This window comes from Ipomoea triloba, chromosome 8 (assembly GCF_003576645.1).
Source record: "Ipomoea triloba cultivar NCNSP0323 chromosome 8, ASM357664v1".
Classification (NCBI taxonomy): domain Eukaryota; kingdom Viridiplantae; phylum Streptophyta; class Magnoliopsida; order Solanales; family Convolvulaceae; genus Ipomoea; species Ipomoea triloba.
The window spans coordinates 13,705,496-13,731,556 of NC_044923.1; the positions used below are offsets into that span (position 1 = coordinate 13,705,496).

General features: G+C 37.1%; 1 protein-coding gene across 1 annotated transcript; it reads right to left on the bottom strand.

Moving 5' to 3' along the window:
• Window positions 1–23,147: 23,147 nt before the first annotated feature.
• Window positions 23,148–24,051, bottom strand: LOC116026989 (uncharacterized mitochondrial protein AtMg00810-like). Its single transcript, XM_031268415.1, has 2 exons — window positions 23,727–24,051; window positions 23,148–23,611 (listed from the first exon to the last, which is right to left on the bottom strand). The coding sequence occupies exons 1-2, from the start codon at window positions 24,049–24,051 to the stop codon at window positions 23,148–23,150; spliced, it is 789 nt and encodes a 262-aa protein (XP_031124275.1).
• Between the last annotated feature and the right edge of the window lie 2,010 nt (window positions 24,052–26,061).

The following is a 26,061-nucleotide window of genomic DNA, read 5'->3' on the forward strand; positions in this document are numbered from 1 at the left end:
TATTTTTTTTTGGTGGGATGAAGGGACCCAGGGGTCCCCCAAAAAACTAACACCTTCTACTTGTGGCGATGCCTCTCATATCGTGTGTCAGAAATTCATGCAGACCGTCGGGAGGATGATCCATAAGGGACGTTCCCCAGGTTGACACTAGCCTCATATTAGCCAGGAAGTCGGCACATTGATTCCCTTCTCGGAATACGTGGCTAATCTTGAAGTCATGGAATTGCCGGAGTAGCGACTTACAGTCCGCCACTAGCGTGGGATCGAAGAGACGGTACCCAGCATCTTTGTCCAGCGCTTTCACCATGGCCTCGGAGTCCGATTCCTGAGCTAAACCTGTACTTAGATTACATTTCATTTTTATATTTATTTATTTAAATGTGTATATTGTGAATTATTTGGAAAGAGTTATTTATTTTGGTATAAAATTTAAAAAATTATACCAACACTTGATTATTTGTATAATATTTAATTAATCTATATTAAATATTAATCTTGTTTTAATCATCTTGATGAGATGATATTTTTTATGCTTAATAATATAAAATATATGTATAAATATTTAACAAAAATATATAAATACATAAAAACAATATAAAAGATTAAAACTAAATTAACAAAAAATAACAGGTGCAAAACAAGAATATAATTTTTTTTAAATAGTGTAGATGAATAATGTTGCGTCATATTTGGCTCAATACTGTTCACTATCAGAAAAAATTAATCATTTTACCATTATTATGAAATATTACTATGAAAATAATATTTTTATAAAATAAATTTGATTCGGTGTTGTGATCTAAATATATTTTAAGTTTAATTAAGGGTAAAATAGTAAATAAGAAAACTTACCAATAATTCCTGAGAACTCAGGAATAGGTTAATACCAAGGGGGTCTGGTAATAGCTATTACCCTTACAAGTGTAATAGGTCATTCCCAGGAGCAATGTTACTGGGAATAAAAAGCATTACCAAACAAAGGAATAAGCCTATTCCCATGAATGTTATGCCATTCCAGGCCTATTCCGCGAACTAAACATGCGGTTAGAGTGTCTGATTTCGAATGATTTTTATTACATTTTTTTGGATATGTGGTCAATTTGAACAATTTAGGGTTATTTCACTGAAAATGACATCAGTTTAAGCAAAATAACACATTAAAAAAAAACACAAAAAATAGCTAACCTGCAATTTAGACGACCTCCTAGATCGTCTAGTCCGCCGTGACCTAATCAACGTCTAGGCTGCCCTATGACGCTTAAGCAGTCGACCACTGTCTAGCAACTGAGCGCGATTTTTGCAACATTGCAAGTAACTCAATCCTCTTCAAGTTAATGTTCGAAATTTTGTTGAATGAGGCTCAAAGCCCCTCTATGATGTGGGATCATTTTTTTAATCCTACATCAAAATCTTATCATTTTTATATGTTGCCCATTCAATCCACGTTGGATGGGCAATTGAAATTGGCCTCCACAGTTTTGTTTTTAAATAAAAAATAAAAATAAATAAAGCCAGGAGTATTTTGTGGAAAGAAATTTCATTTTTCGAAATGTCATTACGAAAGGCATTTATGTTTGGAGTTTAAATGTATGCATTGAATTATTAAGTAACGTATGGTAAACGCAGAATATTCAAGTTCCTTTAACGGCGATTGTGCATCAGAACCACTTTAGTATGCAACTATTCTGCCTTACAGTGGTGATTTTTTTTTTTTTTTTTTGGATCTGTAATCCTTAATCAAGATATTCATGTGGCCTGACCGTGTACGATGCTTGGACGATCCTCAGAGTGCAGAAGCAAGGGCAGTTAAAGAAGCGGAGGTGGTTGACGACATGTCAAGGTTGAGATGAATTGTCTCAATGTTTGTAATATTCTCAGCAGTACAAATTATCTTCTTGATCTCTTATACGTAAGATGCATCATATCTCATTGTTAAGCCTTCGTTAGACACTTTGACTCAGTGTCCTTCAGCTGTGTGCGTAAGTTACCGAATTTGTTAACTCATTCACTTGCTCGGGTCATTGATTCTAAGGTTGATTCTTCTTGTATTTAGGGGGTTGTATTCAATCAATACTTTTAAAGATTTTTAAAGTGAAATTTTAAATTACTTTTTGTAGAGTTTTTGTAAATTTTTCTAGAATCTTTTAAACTTCATCAACTTCGTAAGAGTGTATAAAAATCCGCGGAACAAACATTTATAAACTTTTAAAAACATTTTCATATTAAAAAGTCTACAAAAGTCATTAAAACTCTAAATTGAATACACCCTTACAAACATTTCATAACTTCTATTAATACATTATTTATAATGTTCTTACAAAAATATATTTTTATAAATCATATATATAAACAACAATTTAACGGAGATGATCAAGGCATTACATACCATCTGTTGGCTCTAGTTTGTATCTGGCAGTTCTGTATTTCTGAATTTCAAAAAGAAAGACAATAAGAACTCCGACTAAACTCTAGAGGAGTTAAAACAGTCAAAAATTCTGTATACCTGCAAATAATGGCTTTTGACATGATAAATTGTCAAGCCTTCAACCTTCATGAAGTTCAACACTCCCTTTGGAGTAGCCTCTATGGCACTACAACTTAAACGTGAGCAAACTTCGAAATCTCAAATCCGCATAAGATAGAAAGCATAGCATAAAACAAGAAACAGAAAGCAAGCTTCTCACTTTCCATACAAATTAAAAGTTAAGTAAAGGCGATTTTTAGTTTTTTACTTGGACCGTGGTTTACGCAGTAGTAGGGGTGTAAATGAGCCGAGCAGTTCGCGAGCTGCTCGATCAAAGCTCGGCTTGAGCTCGGTCAAATTCGAGCTCCAGCCGAGCTCGAGCGGCTCGTTTAATAATCGAGCCGAGCTCGAGCTCTAATGTCTTAGGTTCGTGGCTCGTCGAGCCATATATATATATAATATATACATATAACATTATAGTTTATTTTTAATTGAAACATGAATTTAAAATCAAACATGTTAAATTTGAGCTCAAAATCGAACTCGAACTCGAGTTCAACTCTGATTTCGAGCTCGAATTCAAGCTCGAACTCGAACTCAAGCTCGAGCCGAACTCGAGCAGCTCGAAAATTGATGAGCTCGAGCTCGAGCATCAATTCTCAAGCTCGATCGAGCTCGAGCTCGAACTCGAGCCGAGCCTTCCTTAACGAGCTCGAGCTCGAACCACCCTATGCTCGAGCTCAGCTCGGCTCGGCTCGTTTACACCCCTACGTAGTAGCGAGGATTAGATAGTAAAACGACGTGGTTTAAAGTTTTTTTTTTTAATCTTTTATTAACAATAGTAAATGGCAAATTTCGTTATGGTTAATGTAGCAATCTCTCTCATTATTCAGTTTCATTTTATGCACACGGTAGTTTCATTACAGCACCACTACAACATCAGTCTAATTTAACTACAGTTTCATTTGACAATATACACTCAATATGTGAGACCTCATACATGCTATTCAGTTTCATTTTATACACTATGTAATTTCATTACAACACCACTAAAGTATTATTATTATTCAAGTACAATTTCATTTGATAATGTACACTCTCAATATATGAGATCTGTTATGCAATTTCATTTTAATTTATACATACTGTAATTCCATTACAGCATCACTAAAAAAAGTTGAGCATGCCACAAAATGTAACAGACGTATCGGGTGTCATTTCTTTTCATTAAAAAAAATTGTGTCGTTTTGACCATAGTCCACTATATAATGATTGGATAAGTAAACTGATGGATGTATTCAAATAAGATTTATATGGACTTTTAAAATTTTTAAAGTCATGAATTTTAAATGAATTTTATAAAATCTTTTGACTTTTATACAGTTTGTAAAGCTCTATAAAGTTTGTATGACAAACATTTATAGATTTTTATTAACTTTAAAAAATCGGTTTTAAAATGTTTACCAAAGTCATTATAAATTCTAAACTAAGGGTGTATTCATTCATGACTTTTGTAGATTTTTAAAAACTTTTAAAATGATAGATTTTAATAAACTTTTATTGACTTTCATAGAGTCGTTCAAAACTTTTTAAAACTTTGTAAGACTCTATAAAAGTCGGTATAAAAGACTTGCATAAACTTTTATCAACTTTTTTTTATTTTAAAAAGTCTACAAAAGTCATTAAAATTCTAAACTGAATACATCCTTACAAACTTTCATAAGCAATTCATAACAATATTAAACACTAAAATTTATAGTTATAGAATTGTTCAAATAAAATATTTAAAAATATAATTACCTTTTTCTTGAGAAATTAATATTTAAAAAATATATAATTACTAGTTGCATAAGATAAAAAAAAATTAATAATATATATAAAAACTATATTTGATATACTGCTAGGTATCAAGCAAAGGGTTATTATTTGCAATAACAATATGTGACTGCTAACAACAACAAGGTGCTTCTCTTTGTAGTCTCAAATTGCTATTGCGAACAATAGTTCACTATTCGTAATAGCATGTTGTTAAAAAGAAAAAAGAAAAAAATATATTACGAATAAATATATGACTATTATGAAACATATAGTAAAAGTTGACGGTGATAGATAAAAAAATTTACTCTGTTCATGTATTTAGGAGAAAAAGTTTAGAAGTTAGGGATAAAAAGTTCATAGAAAAAAATCAAAATATACCAGCAACAATAAAATAAAAATAATATTATTTTGAATTTTTAGAGGAAGATTGTAAAGTTTAGGAGAGAGAAAAAATTGGTAGAGTTTAAGTATGTAGAAAATATAGGATAATGAAGAAAAAATAATTTATTGAATTTAGGTATGTTGGGCGTCGGCAGGGTTGGCCGAGTTCAGCCCCTGCTCGATTCGAGACGTGGCGCTGTGGCTTACCATGGAGGGATGTGGTTAAATGGTTAATGTCCACCTACCTATCACCAATTGGTTTTAAGTAGGATATGGCAACCAGATAGCCAAAAAACTCTGTGGTTAAGCGTGCTTGACTTCCGGCAGTCACTCGCTAAGATCCATCAAGGTATAAGGTTTAAAATTTTAAATAAGGAGAAAAAAATAGAGTTTAAATAGAGAGAGAAAAAAAAACCCGTTTTTGCTCAATGGATACAAAACACCCATGCTTTAGCACCAGGTGCAACAGCTCCTCGTGCAACAGCAAACACCAGTTTAACTTGGGGGGGTGGTGATTTTGTAGCAGTGGGTGGCAAAGTAGCTTTGGTGCCTATTCCATTAGGAACCGCAGATTTATTGGTACATCACATTCATGCATTTACGATTCATGTGACGGTATTGATACTCTTGAAAGGTGTTCTATTTGCTCGTAGTTCCCGTTTGTAGAAAGAAAATTTTGAAATCTTGGGGTTGGGGGTTGGATTTCAACTATTTATATTTGAGAAGAAAAAGTATATAAAAGTCTACAGAAGTTCTAATATTAAAAAGTCCTTACAAATTCATAACTTTTTGAATACCACGTGACTTTTAAAGATTCTTTAAAAGTTTTAATTGAATACCACATGATTTTTAAAAACTCTTTAAAAATCTTGATCGAATACCGCGTGACTTTTAAATACTCTCTAAAAGTTTGAATTGAATACCTCCAAACTTTTAAAGTTCATAAAAGTCTTTAAAATTCTATGAAAGTCATGATTGAATACACCCTCCTAAATATACTTTCACAAAACATTTCATAACTTGGATTCAATATTTACAATTTTCTTTTAAAAACTTTTATATTATATAATATATTTTTATAAATCATATATGAATTTATGCATTGAAAAAAAAATAAAACTACAAATTGATTATCACAAAAACATATAATTACGATATAATTTTATATAAAAGTATATATATTTGTACAAAAATAATTCAAGAAGTGTAAAAAAAAACAATTGAAAAACAATTTAGCATACTCTAACCACGAATACATACTGAGTAATTTAACCTAATTTTATTATAAAATTTTATTTATTGTTGCTACAAATAGTAGTTTGTTCGCAACAAAAAAAATTATGTTTCGAACAACAACAAAGTGTTGTTAATGTTCGCAGCAACGGAGTTTTGCTACAAACACAACCTCTTTGTAGCAAAATAAACGAAGATTTTTTTTTTTTTTTTTTGTATAAACATATATATGAATTAAAAATTTATAAGAATATATAAAAAGTTTTTTGGTTTAGGGAGAAATAGTATAAAGAAAGTTGAAAAGTTTGGGGTTAGGGGTTGGATGTCAACTATTTATATTTTTAAGGGAAAAATCTAAATAAATATAATTTGGTAGAGTCTATAAAAGTTAATAAATTTTTTAATATTAGTTACTTTTAAAAAATCTTTAAAAGTTTGAATCGAATATCATTACACTTTTAAAGACTCTTTAAAAGTTTGAATTGAAAAATATAAAACTTTTAAAGACTATTTAAAAGTCTATATCGAATACCACCAGACTTTTAAAATCTTTAATTTTTTTTAAAAAGTTCATAAAAATTATAATTGAATATTCCCCTTAATTGATTGTGATTAAAAGAGTGACAATAAATGTAAAAAAAAAAACAAAATATTTTAAAAAAAAAAAAACAAAAAGGACATCTAACTCAAATTTAATATTTGAGTTAACGATAATGGGCCAGTTCTTATATCGTGGACCGCGGTCCCAAAACGACGTCGTTTCAGTAAGTGGGAGACGGAGCCCGTAATTGACACTACAGTTCATCTCAAAAGATACTGCCTTACATTTGTTTTGATATTATCGAATGAAACTGTAGTTATATCGAAATGTAACTGTAGTTGTGTTGAAATGTAACTGCAGTGTATATGAACTGATACTGAATAACAGTTTCACATTTGTGTTTTATATTATCGAATGAAACTGTAGTTATATCGAAATGTAACTGTAGTTGTGTTGAAATGTAACTGCAATGTATATGAACTGATACTGAATAACAGTTTCATATTTGTGTTTTTATATTATCGAATAAACTGTAGTTATATCAAAATGTAACTGTAGTTTTGTTGAAATGTAACTGCAGTTGTGTTGAAATGTAACTGCAGTGTATATGAACTGAAAGTGAGTGGCGCGAATTCATCCGTCTGTTTTCATTAATCAAAACGACGTCGTTTTGATGCGCGGTCCACAATGCATTGTGGACCACGGTCCACGATATAATTTGCGATAATGGGCGGGTCCAAGGTTTTGGGCCTAGATTGATAAAGAAATTCTGTTGGTAAAGTTAAAGTGGTGCAGATTATTTTATGGACTCTGGTCCACATAGTAAGGTGGACTTGAATACAAAACATCGTTGTTTTCCTGCAAAATGACGCCATTTTACTTTTTTTTTTTTAAATTAAAAAAAAATCACTTTACTTTTATTAAATAAATCACTTTATTTTTTAACGACGTTAACTGATGTTATCTTCTTTCCTCCCTTTTCTTCATCCCCAACTTTTTTTTTCTTCTATATTTGCATCTCTGATTTCTCTTTCTAATTGAAATTGTATTATTCATCATCTTTGTATCTTCAATTCACTACGATTGAGCTCTTCTTCTTGACTAGAATTTTGATTTCGTTGATGGAAGAGGCAACATATCAGGAAGAATTGAACATTGATGGCTCGTCTTCAATTTCAGATTTATTCTGGTTTTTACCATTAGAGCTTGATTATAATATTAATGATTTGTTAATTTTTTGAAGCGTATGAAGATGTATTAGCAATTTGATTTTGGTGAATTTGTATGTGATTTTGGTGAATTTGTATTGATGATTTTCTACTTTTATATACTTGACTAAATCGTGTGATCCATTTTCTTATGTTTTTGTATTATTTTTTTTAAATATATATATTTTATGTATTATTATTATGAACATTAAGCATTACGTTTGTGATTCTGTAACATAGTCGAAGTAAAGTTTATTTGTCAAATATTCTTTATAAGTTTTGTCTGGTTATGTTTTGTTATGCCATTATGGATGTATTTTGTTTATTTTTAGCATTAATTTTGTGAATATTCTTCATTGATTTTATGTATATGTAACAGTCGCAATGAACATATTTTATATTTATCTGCTCATTTTTATTAGTTGTGTCAATTTGATGGAAATGTTATTCTTTTGTAGAGCATGACTAGATTTATTCGGCAATCTCCATTTCCCCTCTACTTAGAAATTATATTTCCATCAAATTGATTTTTTTTTTTGTGGTTTTCCTTTGTTATACATGAGGTTACATTTTATATTTGTAGTCGATCAAGATTTGGTGGGTGTTTCAGTAAGTAATGTTGATGAAGCTTACGAGTTGTATAACGATTATATGCTTATAGAGTTGGGTTTAGTGTGAGCATGGTTGCAAAAATGCGCCTAGGCGCCGCCTGGGCCGCCTAGGTCTCCGACCGACAGGCTGGCCTTTTGTTTTTAATTTGTTTTTGTTTTTTTTTTTAATTTTTAATTGCAAATCTTAAACATTTAAATTATTAATGTTATAATGTATTAACTAATACTCTAATGGTCTAATAAGTAATAACTAATAATTAATAACTCAATAAAAAAATAAAAAGTACTACGTAATAACTAAATTAAACTAATAAGTAATGCACTAATAATTAATAAATAATAACTAATAACTTAATGAGTGTTAACTATTTAACTATTAAAGTGTAAAGACTTACAATATTAAACACTTTACAATTATTAACACTTAAAATATTTTTTTTTAAAAATATAAATTAAAAAAAAAAAAAAAAAACTAGGCGCCTAGCGATTTTTTCAACCTTGTGTGTGAGGAATGGTAAGCAACGTTATAAGGGTTCTACTAACACAGTTAAAATGAAGAATTTTTTTTTTTTTTGTTCTAAGGTTGGTCGGTTAAGGTAAACCCTAGTGTTAAGTCTTATTCAAAAATTGATTTAAAGATGGGGTGTGGTGCGTTTGTTCAATTTGATATAGATAGGAATAAGGCATGGACAGTTACGAAACATGAGAAATGCATAATCATGAGTTATGCCCTTCAGACAAGAGTCATGTACTTCGTTCACATAGAAGAGTAAGAAAGAATTGGCTTTCATATTTAAAAGATTTGAATATGAATGGAGTTACATTTGCGGGTGGTATTAGGTTATTTAAACAGCAATCAGGGGAGTCTCCATTTGTTGATTTCACCAATCGAGATGCTTATAATTTTATGTCTTATGATACATTAAAGAGTTTGGATGGAAATGATTCTAGCTAATTTTTTAATTGAAATATTTAGGAGGATGCAATGTAATGAGTTTGATTTTCTTCTTTGATTTTGAAGTTGATGCTGATACAAGATTATGCAGTTTATTTTTAGAGGGAGAGTCGAATGAGACGAGATTATGAGTTGTTTAGAGATTTTGTTAGTGCATGATACAACATATCTCACTAACAAATACAATATGATTTGTGGTCCTTTTGTACGGATGAATCATCATTACATGAATGTAATGTTTGGATGTGGTTTTTTTTTATGAATGAGATGATAGAATCCTTTGTGTGGTTGTTTAGAGTATTTTTAAGATCTATTGATGGTAAGTGTGCATAGTTTATTATGACGAATCAATGCGCGACTATAGCTGCTGCTATTTCTCAAGTTTTTCCAACATCATGCCATCGTCTTTGCATATGGCATATTGATGATCAGAATTCAAAGAAGCAAATCAAGACATTAAGGAATAAGAAGGACTTCTTGGATTTATTTAACAATTTGTTGAAATATCTCTTGCTACAACCACTCTCTCACTCATCACGTCCATACATGAGCAAAGGATCAAGACATCACATCATCGACATAGAAGCAATTAAGACACAATAGCAAGAATCTCATCAATTCAACAATTAAGGATCAACATGCATCAATTCTAGATCATCAAATCCAACTCCTAGGTTAATCTAGCCACAAATCATGATGAGTTTGAAATAGCAATTACAAGAAATTCAATTTAGCACAATTGGAATGAAATGTAAGTGGAAATAGAAATGAATTACCAAATTGAAGACTTCAATTGAATCTCCCAAAGTACATCACTTGTAGCTAGTTGAGCTCTCTTAGAGAGAGGAAGTAATCTACTCTAAGCTCTCAATTGAGAGATGAGATCTGAAAGTAAACTAAGTTCTAAGTGCTAAGATCTCTATAAAATGTCTAAACCTAGCTTAAATAGCCTTCCCTCCAAAGAACTCTTTTAAAATTCTCATTGGCTCCAATCCACGAGCCAATCCAACTTGGATTGGCTCGTGGAACTTTCTGCCTTAAATCCAAGTGCGATCCACGTTCGTGGACCATTTGTGGATCGCAACACAATTCGATTTTGACTTTTTGGTCTTCATCAAATTTGTAGCCCTTTAAGATGTCGTTCCAATGCCACTTGAATCACCTCATTTGAACACTTCTAACTCAAGATATGCTAAAATTACCAAACTGTCACTGGAATGCCCTGAAAATTACAACTTTTGCTATCTTCCACAAATGCAACCACAAGGAGTCCTTGCGTCGATCTTTTTATCAAAATAAGCTATTCTAAACATGTAATAGGCTCAATGGACTCCATTTATAGCACAATTTGTCTCTTAAATACCCCACAAAATGTAGTATCTTTGGCACTTATCAATCACCCAAGTCTAGGTCCGCTATCGCCTTCTTTTCCCTCCCGGCTAGCGCGACCACCGGTTCTTCCTTGTCAGACTCGACGACCAGCGGATAGTTCGAAGAATCTCCCACCTCGTGGCTGCTATGAGCAGCTCTTCGGGCCCGCAGTTTCTCGAGCCGAGCTCGCTTGGCTAGACGGATGGAAGATCGCCGCTCTGTGCTTTTACCAGCTTTCCTAGCACTCTTCCTTGAATCCATGGTTCTTGCAAAAAAAACTCCAAGGAGTCTCTAAAGGATCCTGACCCTATTTATTGGGCAGGAAATGTACATGGGTCTAGAGCTGTCAATACAGGCTCGTGGGGTGGGGCGGGCTAAAGCCCGGCGGGTCGCAGGCCTAAATGGGGCGGGCCAAAAAAGCCCGCTCCTTGGCGGGCCTGGAAATCCCAGGCCCAGTCCGCCCCGCCTAAGGCTCGCGGGCGGCAAATTATACCGTGTACCACGTACCTAAACGACGTCGTTTTGAGTATTGTAAACTAATCGTCCGTTTTTTTGGAAATCACGTTTCCCGTTTCGGCCGGTATCTGTATTTATGTTAAAATTCTGTGTATTCCAGGCAATCATTCTGTGTATTCTAGGCAACCGTTCAGTGTATTCTAGGCAACTGTTATGTGTATTCATGTTAGTAACACATGGTGTGATGTGTTTGTGCATTCGAATGTTTAGGAGGATGAGTTCTGTGTATTTTGTGTCAATATTCCGTGTATTCATGTTATTAACACAGGTTGTGATGTGTTTGTGCATTCGAATGTTAGGAGGATGAGTTCTGTATATTTTGTGTCAATATTCTGTGCATTCTGGGCAAACATTCTGTGTATTATAGGCAAACGTTCTGTGTATTCTATATAATGATTATGTGTATTATAGATAATGAATTCCGTGGAGTCATTCGCGTCCGCGTCTGCGTCCACTAACATCTGTGTATTTTGTGTCAATATTCTGTGTATTCTGGGCAAACATTCTGTGTATTCTAGGCAAACGTTCTATATATTCTAGATAATGATTATGTGTATTATAGATAATGAATTCCCTAGAGTCATTCGCGTCTGCGTCCACTAACACCGAAAGGACGTCGTTTTACATACTTGGTGCACATTGCTATGTGCACCGTGGTGCAGGGTATACCGATTGCTCGCGGGTTAGGCGGGCCCCCGGCTTTTGTTTATTTATTTTTTTTTGTTTTTGTTTTTGTTTTTTTGTTTTGTTTGTTTATTCACCTTATCACTTTATTAAATTTTATCACTTATTATTTTGTAGTTTTGTACATACAAATATAATTAAAATAACATATACATAACTCATAAGTGATAACTGATAAGTCACATAAGTACTTAAGCACATAACAAATTAACAATACAACACATAAGTCCATAACACATAACTGACATAAGTTCATAAGTCACATAAGTACTATTGTACTAACATAACTAACATAAGTCCAAAAGTCCATAAGTACATAACATAAGTCCAAAAGTCCATAAGTACATCACTCACATAAAACATAATTAAAATAATGTGAACATAAGTCATCATAAATTCATAATTGATCAATGATCATACACAAGACATTCCATCATTCAATTCATCTTCATTCATATCATCTCCTTCATCTCCATTATTTTCTTCATCCACATCATCATCATCTATATATAAAACACATAAAAATTGTTTAAAATTAAATCATTACATTAAAAAAAAATCAATATAATATAACATGTAACAAAATATATTAACTTACCCATATTAAAACCATGCAACCATTACGAGTGCAAATTAGAGTTTGCACTTTTTCAGGCAACAGACAACTTCTATATTTTGTGAGCACACGTGCACCAATAGAAAATGCAGACTCCGATGCAACAGTAGTTATAGGAATTGCCAAAAGATCACGTGCCATACATGAAAGGATGGGATATCCTTGAACACGACCCTTCCAATAATCTAACACGTCCAAATCCTGATAAAATTGCATCTCATAACATGGCTACTCCAAAATGACTAGTCAAACATATGTATCCTTCAGTAGTACAAGCAGTCCATAAATCAGAAGTCAAGCAAATTCTATTTGGAATACTAGTGAACACTTGTTTAAGTTTATTTTTCTCCTTCAAATACAACTTGTTAATGTCAGACACAAGAGTATTTCTAGAAATCATTGGAGCATCAAGATTGAGTAATTTATGGTATTTCCTAACACCAGGATATTCAGCAAATGCAAAAGGACAATCATGTTCAACAATCGCAGCAGCAAACACCTCACGAGCAAGCCCTATATCCAATTTTTTAGACCTAATTGTTCCATCACAATAAAAATTCATTTGACTTATATCATGAAAGTGATATTTCAACAATTTGCAAGACTCCATATGTCGCCTCATTGTGGATGTTCCATAAGTTTTACCCCTCGATAATTAAATCGTTTTACACCCTTTACATTGAGATCTTCTTATGCCCTTTTCATTTGGCCTAATATCAGTAAAATAAGTCCAAACTTCGGAGGTTTTACTTTTACCTTTTGATGCAATACCGCCAGTACTTTCTACTTCCAAATCAACCGCCGTATTAACAGTAGTAGCATCATCTTGATTTGGTTCCATTTTTTATTTTAGTTTTTCAATGCAATTCTGCAAATAATAAATCATAAAACATATTAACTAATAATTATCATATGAATATAACTATAATAATAATACAGTAAGTCAGGAATTACTAACTAATTAACTATCATATAAATATATAAAGACATATATATAGTTATAATATAAATATATAAACACATTACACACATATATAAACACATATATATATAGTTAATAATCTGAAATATAATCATATAAAACATATATATAAACCATATATATAGTTGTAATATAAAACATATATATAAATATATAATATATCATACTGTATAATACTATATAAAGATATAAATATATAATCATACATTATACAGCAAATGGAATTGCAATACCTGCGGGGTGCGGTCTGCGGACGGGGTTGGCAACCGGAGTCCGGAGTGGGAGGGCGGTTGCGCTGCTGGCGGAGTGCGCTATGGGAGGCGGCGCTGCTGGAACTCTTGGCGGTGGCGGACTGGCGAACTGGCGGGTGCTCAGAAGTCAAAACTCAGAAGCGTGGGTGGTGGGCCGATGGCAGGCGCAAGGCAATTGGCGAATGGGAATGGGGAGCAGCGGGCAGCGGCGTAAGTTCGAATGTTCGATTAGGGATTTAGGGAAATTAGTGCTCCTGAAGTCTAAAAAAATAATTGTCTAAAAGTATATTATATTATATATATATATATATATATATATATATATATATATATATATATATATATATATATATATATATATATATATATATATATTATTAAAAAAAATGGGTTAAGCCCGCGGCCCGCCAAGCCCGTGGGCCTAAGCGGGGCGGGCCAAAAAAGCCCGCTCTTTGGCAGGCTTCAATTTCCGAAACCTGCGGGCGGGGCGGGCCGGCTCAACGGGCAAAGCCCGTTTTGACGGCTCTACGTGGGTCACATGAACAAATATATATAATCTTAGTGTACTATGTTCGCATGCGAACACAGTACACAAGTTTATATATATAAATAATTTTAATTTTCTTTTTAAAATGGGCTGGCCCGCGGGCCAGGCCCGTTAGGCCCACGTTTTCGCGGGTCATGTATTTTGTAGCCCTAACCCGCCCCACCGCGGGGCGGGTGCGGGCCGACCCGCAGGTTTCGGCCCACTTTGACAGTACTACTCAAGCGGTTGTCAGGTCACTAGAAGAAAGATGGGCGAAGTGCCTCAAAAGGCAAACTGAATGATCGAAAGACTGCTCTAAAGTCCCATCCGGACTAACTAATTTGAAATAATCAAGATAAGGCCGACTCGAGAACTGAGCAGTCGAGGCCGACGTGAGAAATACTTAGCAGAATATGAACCAAAACATGCAAGGGAACTGAGATAATTGGGAGCAAAAAGGATTGTATTTGAAAATGAAAAAGACCCCAATGGAGTCAAGTGTTTTAGAAAAGAGGGGGGGCAGGTAGCCTAACTGGCTGATAGGCCAGCAGTCTCCTCCATTGGTCTAGAAGGGAAGTTAGTCCGGGCAGTAGCAGTGGTAGTCGGTCGGCGCCTCATAAGACCACCAGAAGTTTCTTCCTCCTCTTACAGATCGAGAAGGGCAGATGAAGTGCCCTGCCAACCAAAGCTTGGCGATTAGCAGCCGAGTCTAAGTACTCGGTGTCCAATCGAATCTTTGGACTGCCATCTTGTCCCACAGATTGATGGTCCATGACTGCATCCCCCTAATCAAATGCGGGGGTTGCTGGGCGCTGTTGAATTTCCTCTAGGGTGGACGAAAGCCCGTAGTGCTAAGGGCTGAAATCATCGAATCGCTTGGCTAGGGTAGCATAAATTTCCTTCTAGACGTCTGCCATTCCCAGTTGATAATCTTCGATGCCCATCTCGGCTGAGAACTTCTAACTGGCCGGGCTAGCTAACCAGGCTTTGGCTATTCGCTCCCTGCGCTCTTGCGCATACTGCATAGCGTCCTTGACCAATTTGAAATAATCAAGATAAGGCTGGCTCGAGAGCTGAGCAGTCGGGGTCATCGTGAAAAACACTTAGCAGAATATTGACATTGCAGTGTTTTGCGTAGGGTTGAGGTGTCAAAAGATATGTGTGTGTTAAAACGGAAAGTCGGTGACTCCCCGAGTGTCGGTCTCGAAGGAAGGACGTGGAGGTGTGTCAAGTGTTCGGGTGTTTACTTGATTGAGTCTTGCGAGGGATTCGAGTGTGGTAAGTGGTGAATCGTGAGTGAAGGGAGTTCATAAGGTTTGGTTTGAGTGCAAGAAAATAGTAAAGTAAAAGAGTTTAAAAATATGTAAAAGGGGTAGGGATTGGATAGTGTTCATCTATGTTGCATCTTGGTGTGTCTAAGGTAATGGATAAACAATACAAAGATGTTGGCTATTCAAGAGTGTGTGTTCTTAGTCCTTTTCCACCTTTGTGTACTAAGGCTTCTTTGACTTAGGAATGCCTTCAAGCATCCAAAGCTCTAAGAGGAATTTTATCAAACACTTAAGCTACACACTATCCTACTATTCTTAAGAAGTCCATAGGATCTATGATTGTTTCAAAGCTTCAAATCCTAACTCTAATCAAAGACATGAAAGAGTCAAGAGCTCAATCTCTCATCTAGATTGGTCAAATCTAAACAAGATCTCATCAAAACAACAATCAATAGACAAGAATAGATAATCCAACAATCTAAGCATTTAGATCCAAAATAGAGATATAAGATCATCACACTAGCAACATATCTTCACACAATCCAAATCCCTAAATTAAACTAGCCACTCATGATATGAAATTCAAGACAAAAGCTAATTTAATCCAAGAACAAGATAGCAAAATATAATAGAAATGTAATAGAGATCACCTAGAATGAAGTCATCCTTCAATCCAAGCTTGTTGTCTTCTACAATGGAAATTATCTAAACTACTCCTAAGATAATCTAAAGAAATGAAAGGAGAAGTTCTAAAAATGGAATAGCAAAAGTCCTTTTTCTGAAAATCTATCAAAGTGGTTTAAATAGTCTCCGAAAAGCAACCCTAGTGCTTTTCGCGCAATGCAGTCTCCACGCCAGCTCACACGCGTGTGAGCGTGCGTGGGAGGTTAATGGATTGTTTCCACGTATACTCACATGCGTGTGGCCATCCTCTCGAGTCCTCTAGGGCTCCGATCTTGCCTGGTTCGTTCTTTAAGCTCAACTTTTGCTCCTATTGGCTCCCAGGACTCCTGTTTTACCTCCTTTAGGCTAAAAGTAGCTTTTGTGTGTTGGTTAGTGAAATTAAAGCATTTATGATCATAATTCATCATGTAAGGATGCTAGAAACGTGACAAAACACCCTAATATGCACTTGATTTATGGGTATCTCGGAGGCTTATCAAATATGAATCGAAACATGCAAGGAAACAGAGGAATAATTGGGAGCAAAAAGGAATGTATTTCAAAACGAAAAATACCCCAATGGAGTCAAGTGTTTTACAAAAGAGGGGGTGGGGGGTGGGAGAGAAAAAGAAAGCTACTAAGCTACCCTAACTGACTGATGGGCTAGCAGTCCCCTCCGTTGGTCCAGAAGGGAAGTTAGTTGAGGCAGTAGCAGCGACGGTCGGTCGGCGCCTCATAAGACCACTAGAAGTTTCTTCCTCTTCCTCTAGATCAAGAATGACAGATGCAGTGTCTCGCCAGCCAGAGCTTGGTGATTAGCAGCCCAGTCCAAGTACTCGGTGTCTAATTGAATCTGCGGACTGTTATCTTGTCTCGCATCCTGATGGTCCAGGACTACGTCCCCCTGGTTAAATGCGGGGGTAGCTGGGCGCTATTGGATTTCTTCTAGGGCTACCGGAAACCCGTAGCGCTGAGGGCTGAAATCATCGAAGCCCTGGACAGGGTAGCATAAATCTCTTTCTAAACGTTCGCCATTCCCAGTTGATAATCTTCATTGCCCATCTCGGCTGAGAACTTCTGACCAGTCGGGCTAGCTAACCAGGCTATGGATATTCGCTCCCTACGCATACTACTCAACGTCTCTTCTGACCTCTTGTAACACCTTGTAGGCAGTCAATGCAACTAGGCGAGCAGTTAGCAGGTTTAGCACTAGTTGCTCACTACGCCGTTGCTCGGCCTCTAAAACGGAGCGGGCAATGGCCAGTTAGAGGTTCAGCTCTTCATGTTGCTTGTCGTGGTTTGCCCGAGCAGCATGCAAAACTTTTAGCTCAAAAAAGTTGGTCTTTTGGCGATGGCGGAGTGTGAGTTGAGCCATCAACGACTGTGAACAAAGGAAATTCAATAGGTAAGGAAAGCGCTAAGTGTAAGAAGAGATGGGTCGAGTAAAAGAGATACCGGATACGTGCGGTGAGCGACTCCGTGCAGGAGGTTGTCAGCATCCAGCCCGTCGATGCAGTCTAGATAGCAGGGAAAGACCACTTTGTCCAGCCACTCGGCCACGCGAAATTTTCCCTTGTCAGCCGGAGGATCAACGATAGTCTCTCTAGGGCGCTTCTTCCCAGACCAATGAGCAGGGGGCGTAGTCTAGGGATTTGGCTTTCTCCGCGTAATAGTAACGACGGCCCGGGCGATGGTAGTCGGAGACCCACCGATGACTAGTGGGGCGGAGTTGTGTACGCTTGGGAGTGGTGTGGAGCCGGCGGTAGCAATTCCCTTGCCTTTCTCAATAGCAGATAAGCGGACTAACCCTTGTGTTCGAAGGAGATCCTTGCGATCAGCCTTCGCGTCGGAGGCAGGCGGCTGATCGTCCTCTAAGGAAATCGGTGGTTGCCACCGTAACGCAATGGGGAGAACGATGGGTAATCAGTTCGTTTGCCTCGGACTCCTCATCTTGACCCCAGCTGGAAGAGGATCTCTCAGTATCGTTGTTTCCTTTGAGGAAAAGAAGAAAGCAGTATAAAAGGCATGGATGACATGCTGGTAGTTAGAAAGGATTAAGAAGCAAACCTATGTTCACCACGCACTCGGGCAGCAACCCAACCCTTTGCATGGCACTTATGCGGGATTAGCGACGAACAGGGATGGGTTCCCCCCTCAATCAAGACATTAACCAGTTGCTCAAGGTAGGGCGGGCAAATTGGCCTTCTGTCAAGGAAATAGCACGACGCCACCCAGGCCAGAGGAAAGTCGAAGGCCAGGTGCGGAGCAGTTGGCCGGATGAAGAAATACTCCTCCTTCTAGCCCCCATATGGGAGGACTCCAACTTGTCCAAGAATTTGTGACCGTCCCAAGCACGGATCTGTACATACCCAGGTGCGACCAAACCAACCGCAGTTAGTCAGAAAAGCTAGTGGAAGAGAGCTAAGGAAGCTTCCCTTTCAAGGCGGTGAAGGACGGTGAGAAAACCCATGATCATGCGATTGGAATTAAGCACCAATTGATCGAGCACCAACTATAATAATTTAGAAAGGTGGTGAGAAAGGGAAAGAGTGGCACTCGAAAGCCACAACGGACCGACTGGTAATAGATACCAACGAAACCACCTTCCGCTGGTTCCATGATCAGCCGCTGACCGGTTTCTTGGGTTTCAACCGCCAGGCTAAGTAATCGGTGGGCATGGTTGTAATCGATGGCGGAAAGAGAGGAACGACAGACAAATGGCTACTCCAAATCCTCAAAGAAGCCCGAGTCTTTGTCGATGATCCAGGTGATGGAAGTGGTTCGGATGGCGATAAGAAGGGGAGGCCGCTAAAAAAACAGTGTCTCCTTGATGGCGATTAGACGATGAGGAAGTAAGGGTGGAAGACGAGATTGAGGAAGAACTAAAAATTGGAAAGAGAGAAGGGGGGAAAAAGAAACTGACCTTAACGAGAAGTAGGTGACGAGTGGAATGACAAAGTGTTGATTGCCTTCTAGCAAGTAGTACGTACCGAGGAGTTTATTCGTAAAATTACTTTCCCGAGTTGTTGTCTGTCAAAAACTCGAGAAAGTGAGGGATTAGGGATGAATACCCCCGGCTGGGGTGCTAGACCCGAAAGTACCCGGTATCTAGAGCTCGTTGACTGACCAGCCCACTATGTTATATGACCTGGGTTATGCTTTTGTAGCTTAAGTCGTCGTAGGCAGTCGGGAAGCTGAACCCGATCGAGTGCGTATTGCAAGGAGGAGATTCAGCATTTTTGGCGGGATCTTGGGGATTCTTTCTTATTCTAGAATTTGGCAATTATTGTGGCGATTTTGTAGTTAGGGCAACCTTCCTAAAGCCATATTTATTAAGATTCTTTCTTATTTTGTTAAGATTCTTTCTGAGACTGAGATCACAAAGGATGGGGAAAGAGTGGCAAGGTCTCAAATAAAGATACATTGCTCCAATTGCAGACAGTCTGGGCACAATAGCAGGAGATGTCCTAATGATCCAACTTTGACAGAAAAATTGGTAAAGTTTTTTTGTGTTTATTGTATTTACCTTAATGTGTTCACTTTAGTATGCTTATGGATTGAAATTACTATTTTGTAGAATAATCCAAGGAAAAGGGTGATATCTAAGAGGCAACAACTTGTTGAGAACACTACTGAGCCACCAGTTGAGCACATTGTTGAGCACATTGCTGAAAATGATTTTTAGCCAAGTGTTTACATTCCAGTTCCAACAGAAACCCATGATGTTTTAACCCAAGAAGATATTGATTTTGAGAAGGCTTTAAGTTCATTTAACTTTGATGATCTTACACTGCCAATGTAAGTCCCAATTCAAATTCCAGAACAAGCAGCCCAAGTTACAGACTCAGATCATGTCCAAGTTGAACTTGAACAAGTTGATTAGGTGAAGCAGTTGAAGCTCATGTTGAACCAGATCAAGTCCAAGTTGAACCAGAACAATCACAAGTTCAACTACCTCCTTCCCAATTAAAAAAAAAAAAGAAGTTCAAAGTGAAACTTCCAGTTAAAAGAAAGTACATAACCATATCTTTTACCACAATGAAGTCAATGTTCAGTGGAAATAACAATGATCCAATATTTCAAAAAAAAAAAAAAAAAACAATGATCCAATTAGTATTGACTGAAGTATGAATCCAACATGTAATGGTTTTTTGTCAAACTATGATGCCAAATTATAATGGTAAACCTTTTTTGTATTAGGCATGTTTTTTTTTTGACATACTATGATGCCAAACATGCTAATGTCATGGTTTTAGGAATGTTATTTTGTTAATTAGTGATGCCAAAATTATCATGCTACTTATACTGCCAATACAATTTTTTTTGTCATAATATGAGTTTTTGTCTATGGTTTAAGGTTTAGGTAGCAGTGGTTTATGGTTTAGACAACATTGGTTTATGGTTTATACATTACAATAGACAATAAAAACATAACAAAAACTAAGAACCATTTCATTCAATGCAAAATATATTCCATTACACAGAATTGAAAAACACAACTAAAGCATAACATTTTTACTTCTAATTCCTCATAATCAATTAGGTCAATGGTATACAAGTAGATGGTACATTTATGCCACTACTAAAGAACCTAACACTAACAACAACTATAATTACCAATACTATAACTTTAAATCGCCTACTCTTAAACCAAGATTTATCCATTGTTCTTGCACCATTCCCAAATAATCTGAGCCTCATTTCCAATGACTTCAAATCTTTCTCTTGTTTATTCAACCTCTTAAGCAGCCCTAAAATGATCTTCTTTGACCTTTTACACATAGGAGGGTCGAACCATTCTATGAACCCACATCCTCTACTCTACAATACTAACCTCAAACTATATTAAAAAAAATTATAAACAATTTAATGATCCATTAAATGTGCAATCAATTAGTGAAACTTATGCCATTGTTTGGACATAGCTAAAACCTACGCCCAAGGTTTTCATTTGTGCATGAAGTGATCACCTTCAATTGACTTCCACATCTACACTGTGTCGCTAGAATTGCCTCGCCAAAAGCCCTAGTTTCTCTTTCACAATCTGAGGATGATGTATAGGATGTACCCATTATGTTTTCCTTAGGGGTGGACTATTCGGTTCGATTTATGCGCACTGAACCAAACTAAACCGAACCGAACTAGTAATATACCAAAAAACCGAATGGTTCGAGATTCTTACAAACTGAATGGTTCGGTTAAAAACCGAATCGAACGATTTGGAAAAAACCGAACCGAACCGAATACTGTTAGGTTTTAATAATAATAATAATAATAATAACAACAACAACAACAACAACAACAATAATAATAATAATAACGAAGTAAATCTAAGTGCCTTTATGCCTGCTCCGTCGTCCAGTTCCTATTCTCACGGGTATCTCTCTTAAATTTTTTATTTGATTTATTTATAGCTTGTTCTTTACTTTGCACTTTTGTTGTTTGCCGTAATTATTCTTTACCTCACAATTAGTACTTAGTAGTATGTTTGAACTTTGAATTGCTATTTTGTTATATAATGTTTAGATTTTGGATATGGATTATGTGATTATGTAATAGTATGTTCGGAAAATTAGAAAATGTTGAAATTTGGGGATCTTAAATCGAATCAAATATCAAACTAATTAAATCTGAACCAAACCAAACCATTTCAAACTGAACCCGAAAAAAAATTGATCTGAACCCCTAAACGCCACCCCTAGTTTTTCTTAGAAATAAAGAAGATGAAGATCAACAATGGATGGCGTGTTGAAGATGGCAATTGATGTTTACCTCTTGTTCGTGATTATGAGAGTAGATTTTAGGGTTCGCGATTTGGAAATTGATTTTGGCTTTGCTTCGATTTTCTATTTTTATTTCGTAGGGAATGCAGAAATGTAAATGTCCATTTTAAGTTTTTAACCCTGTTGTGAAGGGGTTAATTTGAGCTACAAATTAACGAATAATAGGTCGAAAAGACCATTTTTGCTACAAAAACAATAGTCATAGACCTAGATTGCAAGGTTCAAAACTCGTGGTGCAAACCTGCCACTATAGTCGTGGGACCAAAAGTTCAAAAAACTCATTGTTTCTAGTCAAGAAAACAATGTAGCTAAACAATTTTGTGAGGAAGCTTTTGAAAATGCAAAGAGAAGAATTGAAACTGATGTAGGTTCTATGCATATTGAAGAGTTTGATGTTTCATTTTCAAGTGGTATTGTAAAAAATCCTTCAAGTCGGAGATCAAAAGGTGAGCATAATAAAATGTGGTGTAGTATTATTCAGAATAAGTATACTCTAGCAAGAGGACGAAGGAGTTATGCAAATACGGTTGCTTCAAATATAAAAGGGTGTTGTTAAATCTTTAGCTTTGAAAAGTCTATCCGAGATTGGGGATGGATATCTTGTACATCCAAGTTCTAGGAATTCACAGTTAGTTCATTTTAATAAGAGTTCAGATAACTATGTAGTTATAGATTGACATTATATTTATACAATTGAGCTTATGAACCTTAAGTTTTAAATACATGAACGTTTTATAATTGTTTTTTGGGCGTATATGATATTAGTTGTGAAGTTTCAATATATTTTCTACTAGATGTTGTAAAATGCTGTGAATCTTTTTGTATTTATTTTATGGTTTTTCTATGATCGGTTGCACTCTATTTAGTGTTCACAGTTTATGTGCTTCATGTTCATAATACCGATGAAGATAGGAAGTTTGTGTTGTATTCAATATTACGTATGTACACAGAACATAGAGTCCTAGTATGATACTACTACTAGACTCCTAACACTCCCCCTCAAGCGGAAGGTTGGTAACAACATTAAGCTTGCACCGAAGAAACGAGAACCGTGAGCCAGATAAAGCCTTGGTGAAAATATCCGCTAGCTGATCCTTAGTAGAGATAAAATTAACCAGTAATTCTTTCTTAGCCACTTTGTCACGAACGAAGTGATAGTCAACTTCTACATCCTTCGTCCTAGCATGGAATACCGGATTAACACATAAATAGGTAGCACCTAAGTCATCACACCAGAGCCTCGGAGGTGAAGTGGGAGACATCCCAAGCTTAGTCAGAAGCGAGCCAACCAAGTAACCTCAGCAGAAACATCAGCTAGTGCTTTGTACTCGGCCTCAGTGGAAGACCGAGCCACTGTCCGTTGCTTGCGACAGACCCAGGAAACTAAATTACGACCTATGAAAACAGCAAAACCACTCGTGGACTTACGATCACCGGGGTCTCCAGCCCAATCATAGTCAGAAAATGCATGAATATCGATCGAGGAAGATCGACAAATGCACAACCCAAAATGCAAAGTCCCTTTCATGTAGCGAAGAACACGCTTGAGCATGCCCCAATGCTCAGTAGTAGGAGCGCGCATGTGTTGACAAAGCTTGTTGACTGCGAACGACAGATCAGGCCTCGTAACCATGAGATACTGCAGAGCCCCAGCTAGACTACGGTACTGAGTTGGATCAGCATATGGAATTGCCGTACCAACATCTACCCGAGACAAGCAATAGGAGTAGCTAGCGCCTTGCAGTTAGTCATCCCAGCACGCTTCAGGATATCAGTCATATAACGTTGTTGAGACAAGAGCAGACCATCACGCACAGAAACAGTTTCAATACCAAGGAAAATGACAGTGAACCCATGTCACGAATCTTGAACTCCGAACCCATCTTAGCAACCAAAGCAGTAACAGAATCCAAGTCAGAGCCCATAACCAGAATGTCGTCCACATACACAAGCAAATACAACCGAACAGAGCCAGCAGAGTAAATGAATAAAGAAACATCAGTTTTAGACGACGTAAAACCAACAGAGAAGGAAAGTGTGTAGGCGGTCAAACCAGGCACGGGGAGCCTGCTTGAGACCATACAAAGAACGTTGGAGCAGACACACATGACTCGGAGTATCCCGGTCCTCATAGCCTGGGGGCTGTCGCATATAGACCCTCTCAGGCAGATTACCATTCAGAAAAGCGTTGTGAACATCCAACTGTCAAATGTGCCAACCACGAGAGACAGCCAAAGAAAGCAGCAACCGAACCGTCGTGGGCTTTACCACCGGGCTAAAGGTCTCAAAGAAGTCCTGGCCAGCTACCCGATTAAAGCCCTTAGCGACTAAGCGCGCCTTATAGCGCTCAACGGATCCATCAGCCTTCCGTTTAACACGGAAAACCCATTTGCAGCCTACAACATTCATACCAGGCTCAAATGGCACCAACTGCCACGTCTGATTTTGCAACAACACATTAAACTCGAGGTCCATCGCCTCGCACCATTCAGGATACACAACCGCCTGAGAGTAACACGTAGGCTCCAACAGAACAACATCATAAACCAACAACATCGGCTGAGCCCTAGTACGCGACTTGCTCAAAGACATCCCATGAGTCCGTTCGAGCGGCCGCTTAACACCACGGCCCCGAACCGGCTTTGACTGACCAACAACCACATCACTTGGAAAAAAATCAAAACCAGTCCAAGAACTAGACGGACCTGATGTCTAAGGCGCGACCACAGGAGACAAGCTAGGCTCCTCAACCGCAACTCGACTAACACCCCACGGCACAACAGGCGGAGGAGAAGAACCCTGCATAGACACATCTGAGGCAAACGGATAAAGAGTTTCATCGAACCGCACATAGCGACAGATAAAAACCCTATTAGTATTCAGGTCTAGACAACGATAGCCACGAAAAGAAGATAGATAACCAAGAAACACACACGGAGCTATCCAAAACTGTAACTTATTCCGATTGTACGGGCGTAACAACGAAAAACACAAACACCCAAAAACACGCAACAAAGAATAAGACGGAGGAGAGCGATGAACACGAAAATGAGGGGTATCATCATGCAACAAACGAGAAGGCATCTTATTAATCAAATAAAATGCGGTTTCAAAAGCGTAATCCTAAAACCGAGATGGGACCGAATCCTGGGCAATCAAAGCAAGCCCAGTCTCAACTATATGACAATGACGACGCTCTACCCTACCATTCTGCTCGTGAGTGTAGGCACAAGACTGCCTATGAACTATCCCTAAGGCAGACAAACGTGTATGCAACTTTTTGTATTCTCCCCCTAGATCAGATTGGATGGAAAGAATTTTATAGTTAAAAGAACGCTCAACCTGACAACGAAACTACTCAAAAATTGCATAAAAATATGTTTTAGCACGCATTGGATAGAACCAAATATAACAAGTAAAGTCATCCACAAAGAGCACAAAATATTTATAACCAGTGGACGAAAGACAGGGCGCAGACCCCAAATATCAGTGTATATTAATTGGAAAATATGCGAAGTAGAAGACAAAACACGTGGCAAGGGGAATTGAGAGGATTTCCCCAACTGACATGCCGAACAAAGAGACGATAAACGACTAATAGCACTAGAACTAAGAGAACTATTATCTAGAATTTGACGTAAAACGCGAAGGTGTGGATGACCCAGCCTATTGTGCCAGACAGAGGACGACACACGAGCAACTAACGCCTCAGGAGGCTGACGCAGAGTAACAGGCCATGAGTAAAGACCACCCGAAGCTCGACCTCTATATAGAACTGTCTTGGTGATACGATCCTTGACAAAAAAACAATCAAAATAAAATTCAAAATAAACATCATTATCCTTGGCAAACCGTTGAACAAATAATAATGACGCAGACAAACCAGGAACGTGTAACACATGAGATAAACGTAAAACAAGACTAGGAGTAGCTACCGAAGTAGAACCAATACTAACAATGGGCATACATGTACAATTGCCAACCCTCAATGAGTCCAAACCATTATAAGCAGCCGCAGTACACATAACTGAAGAGTCTGGAGTAGCGTGGTACGAAGCCCCCGTATCCGGAAACCAATTATGCGAAGCCAGCGACTCCACACTATCAGAAGCAACCGCCATTTACGCCTGGGGTCCAGATGAAGCCGGACTGTACCTATAACAGGTGACAACAGTATGACCGACTGC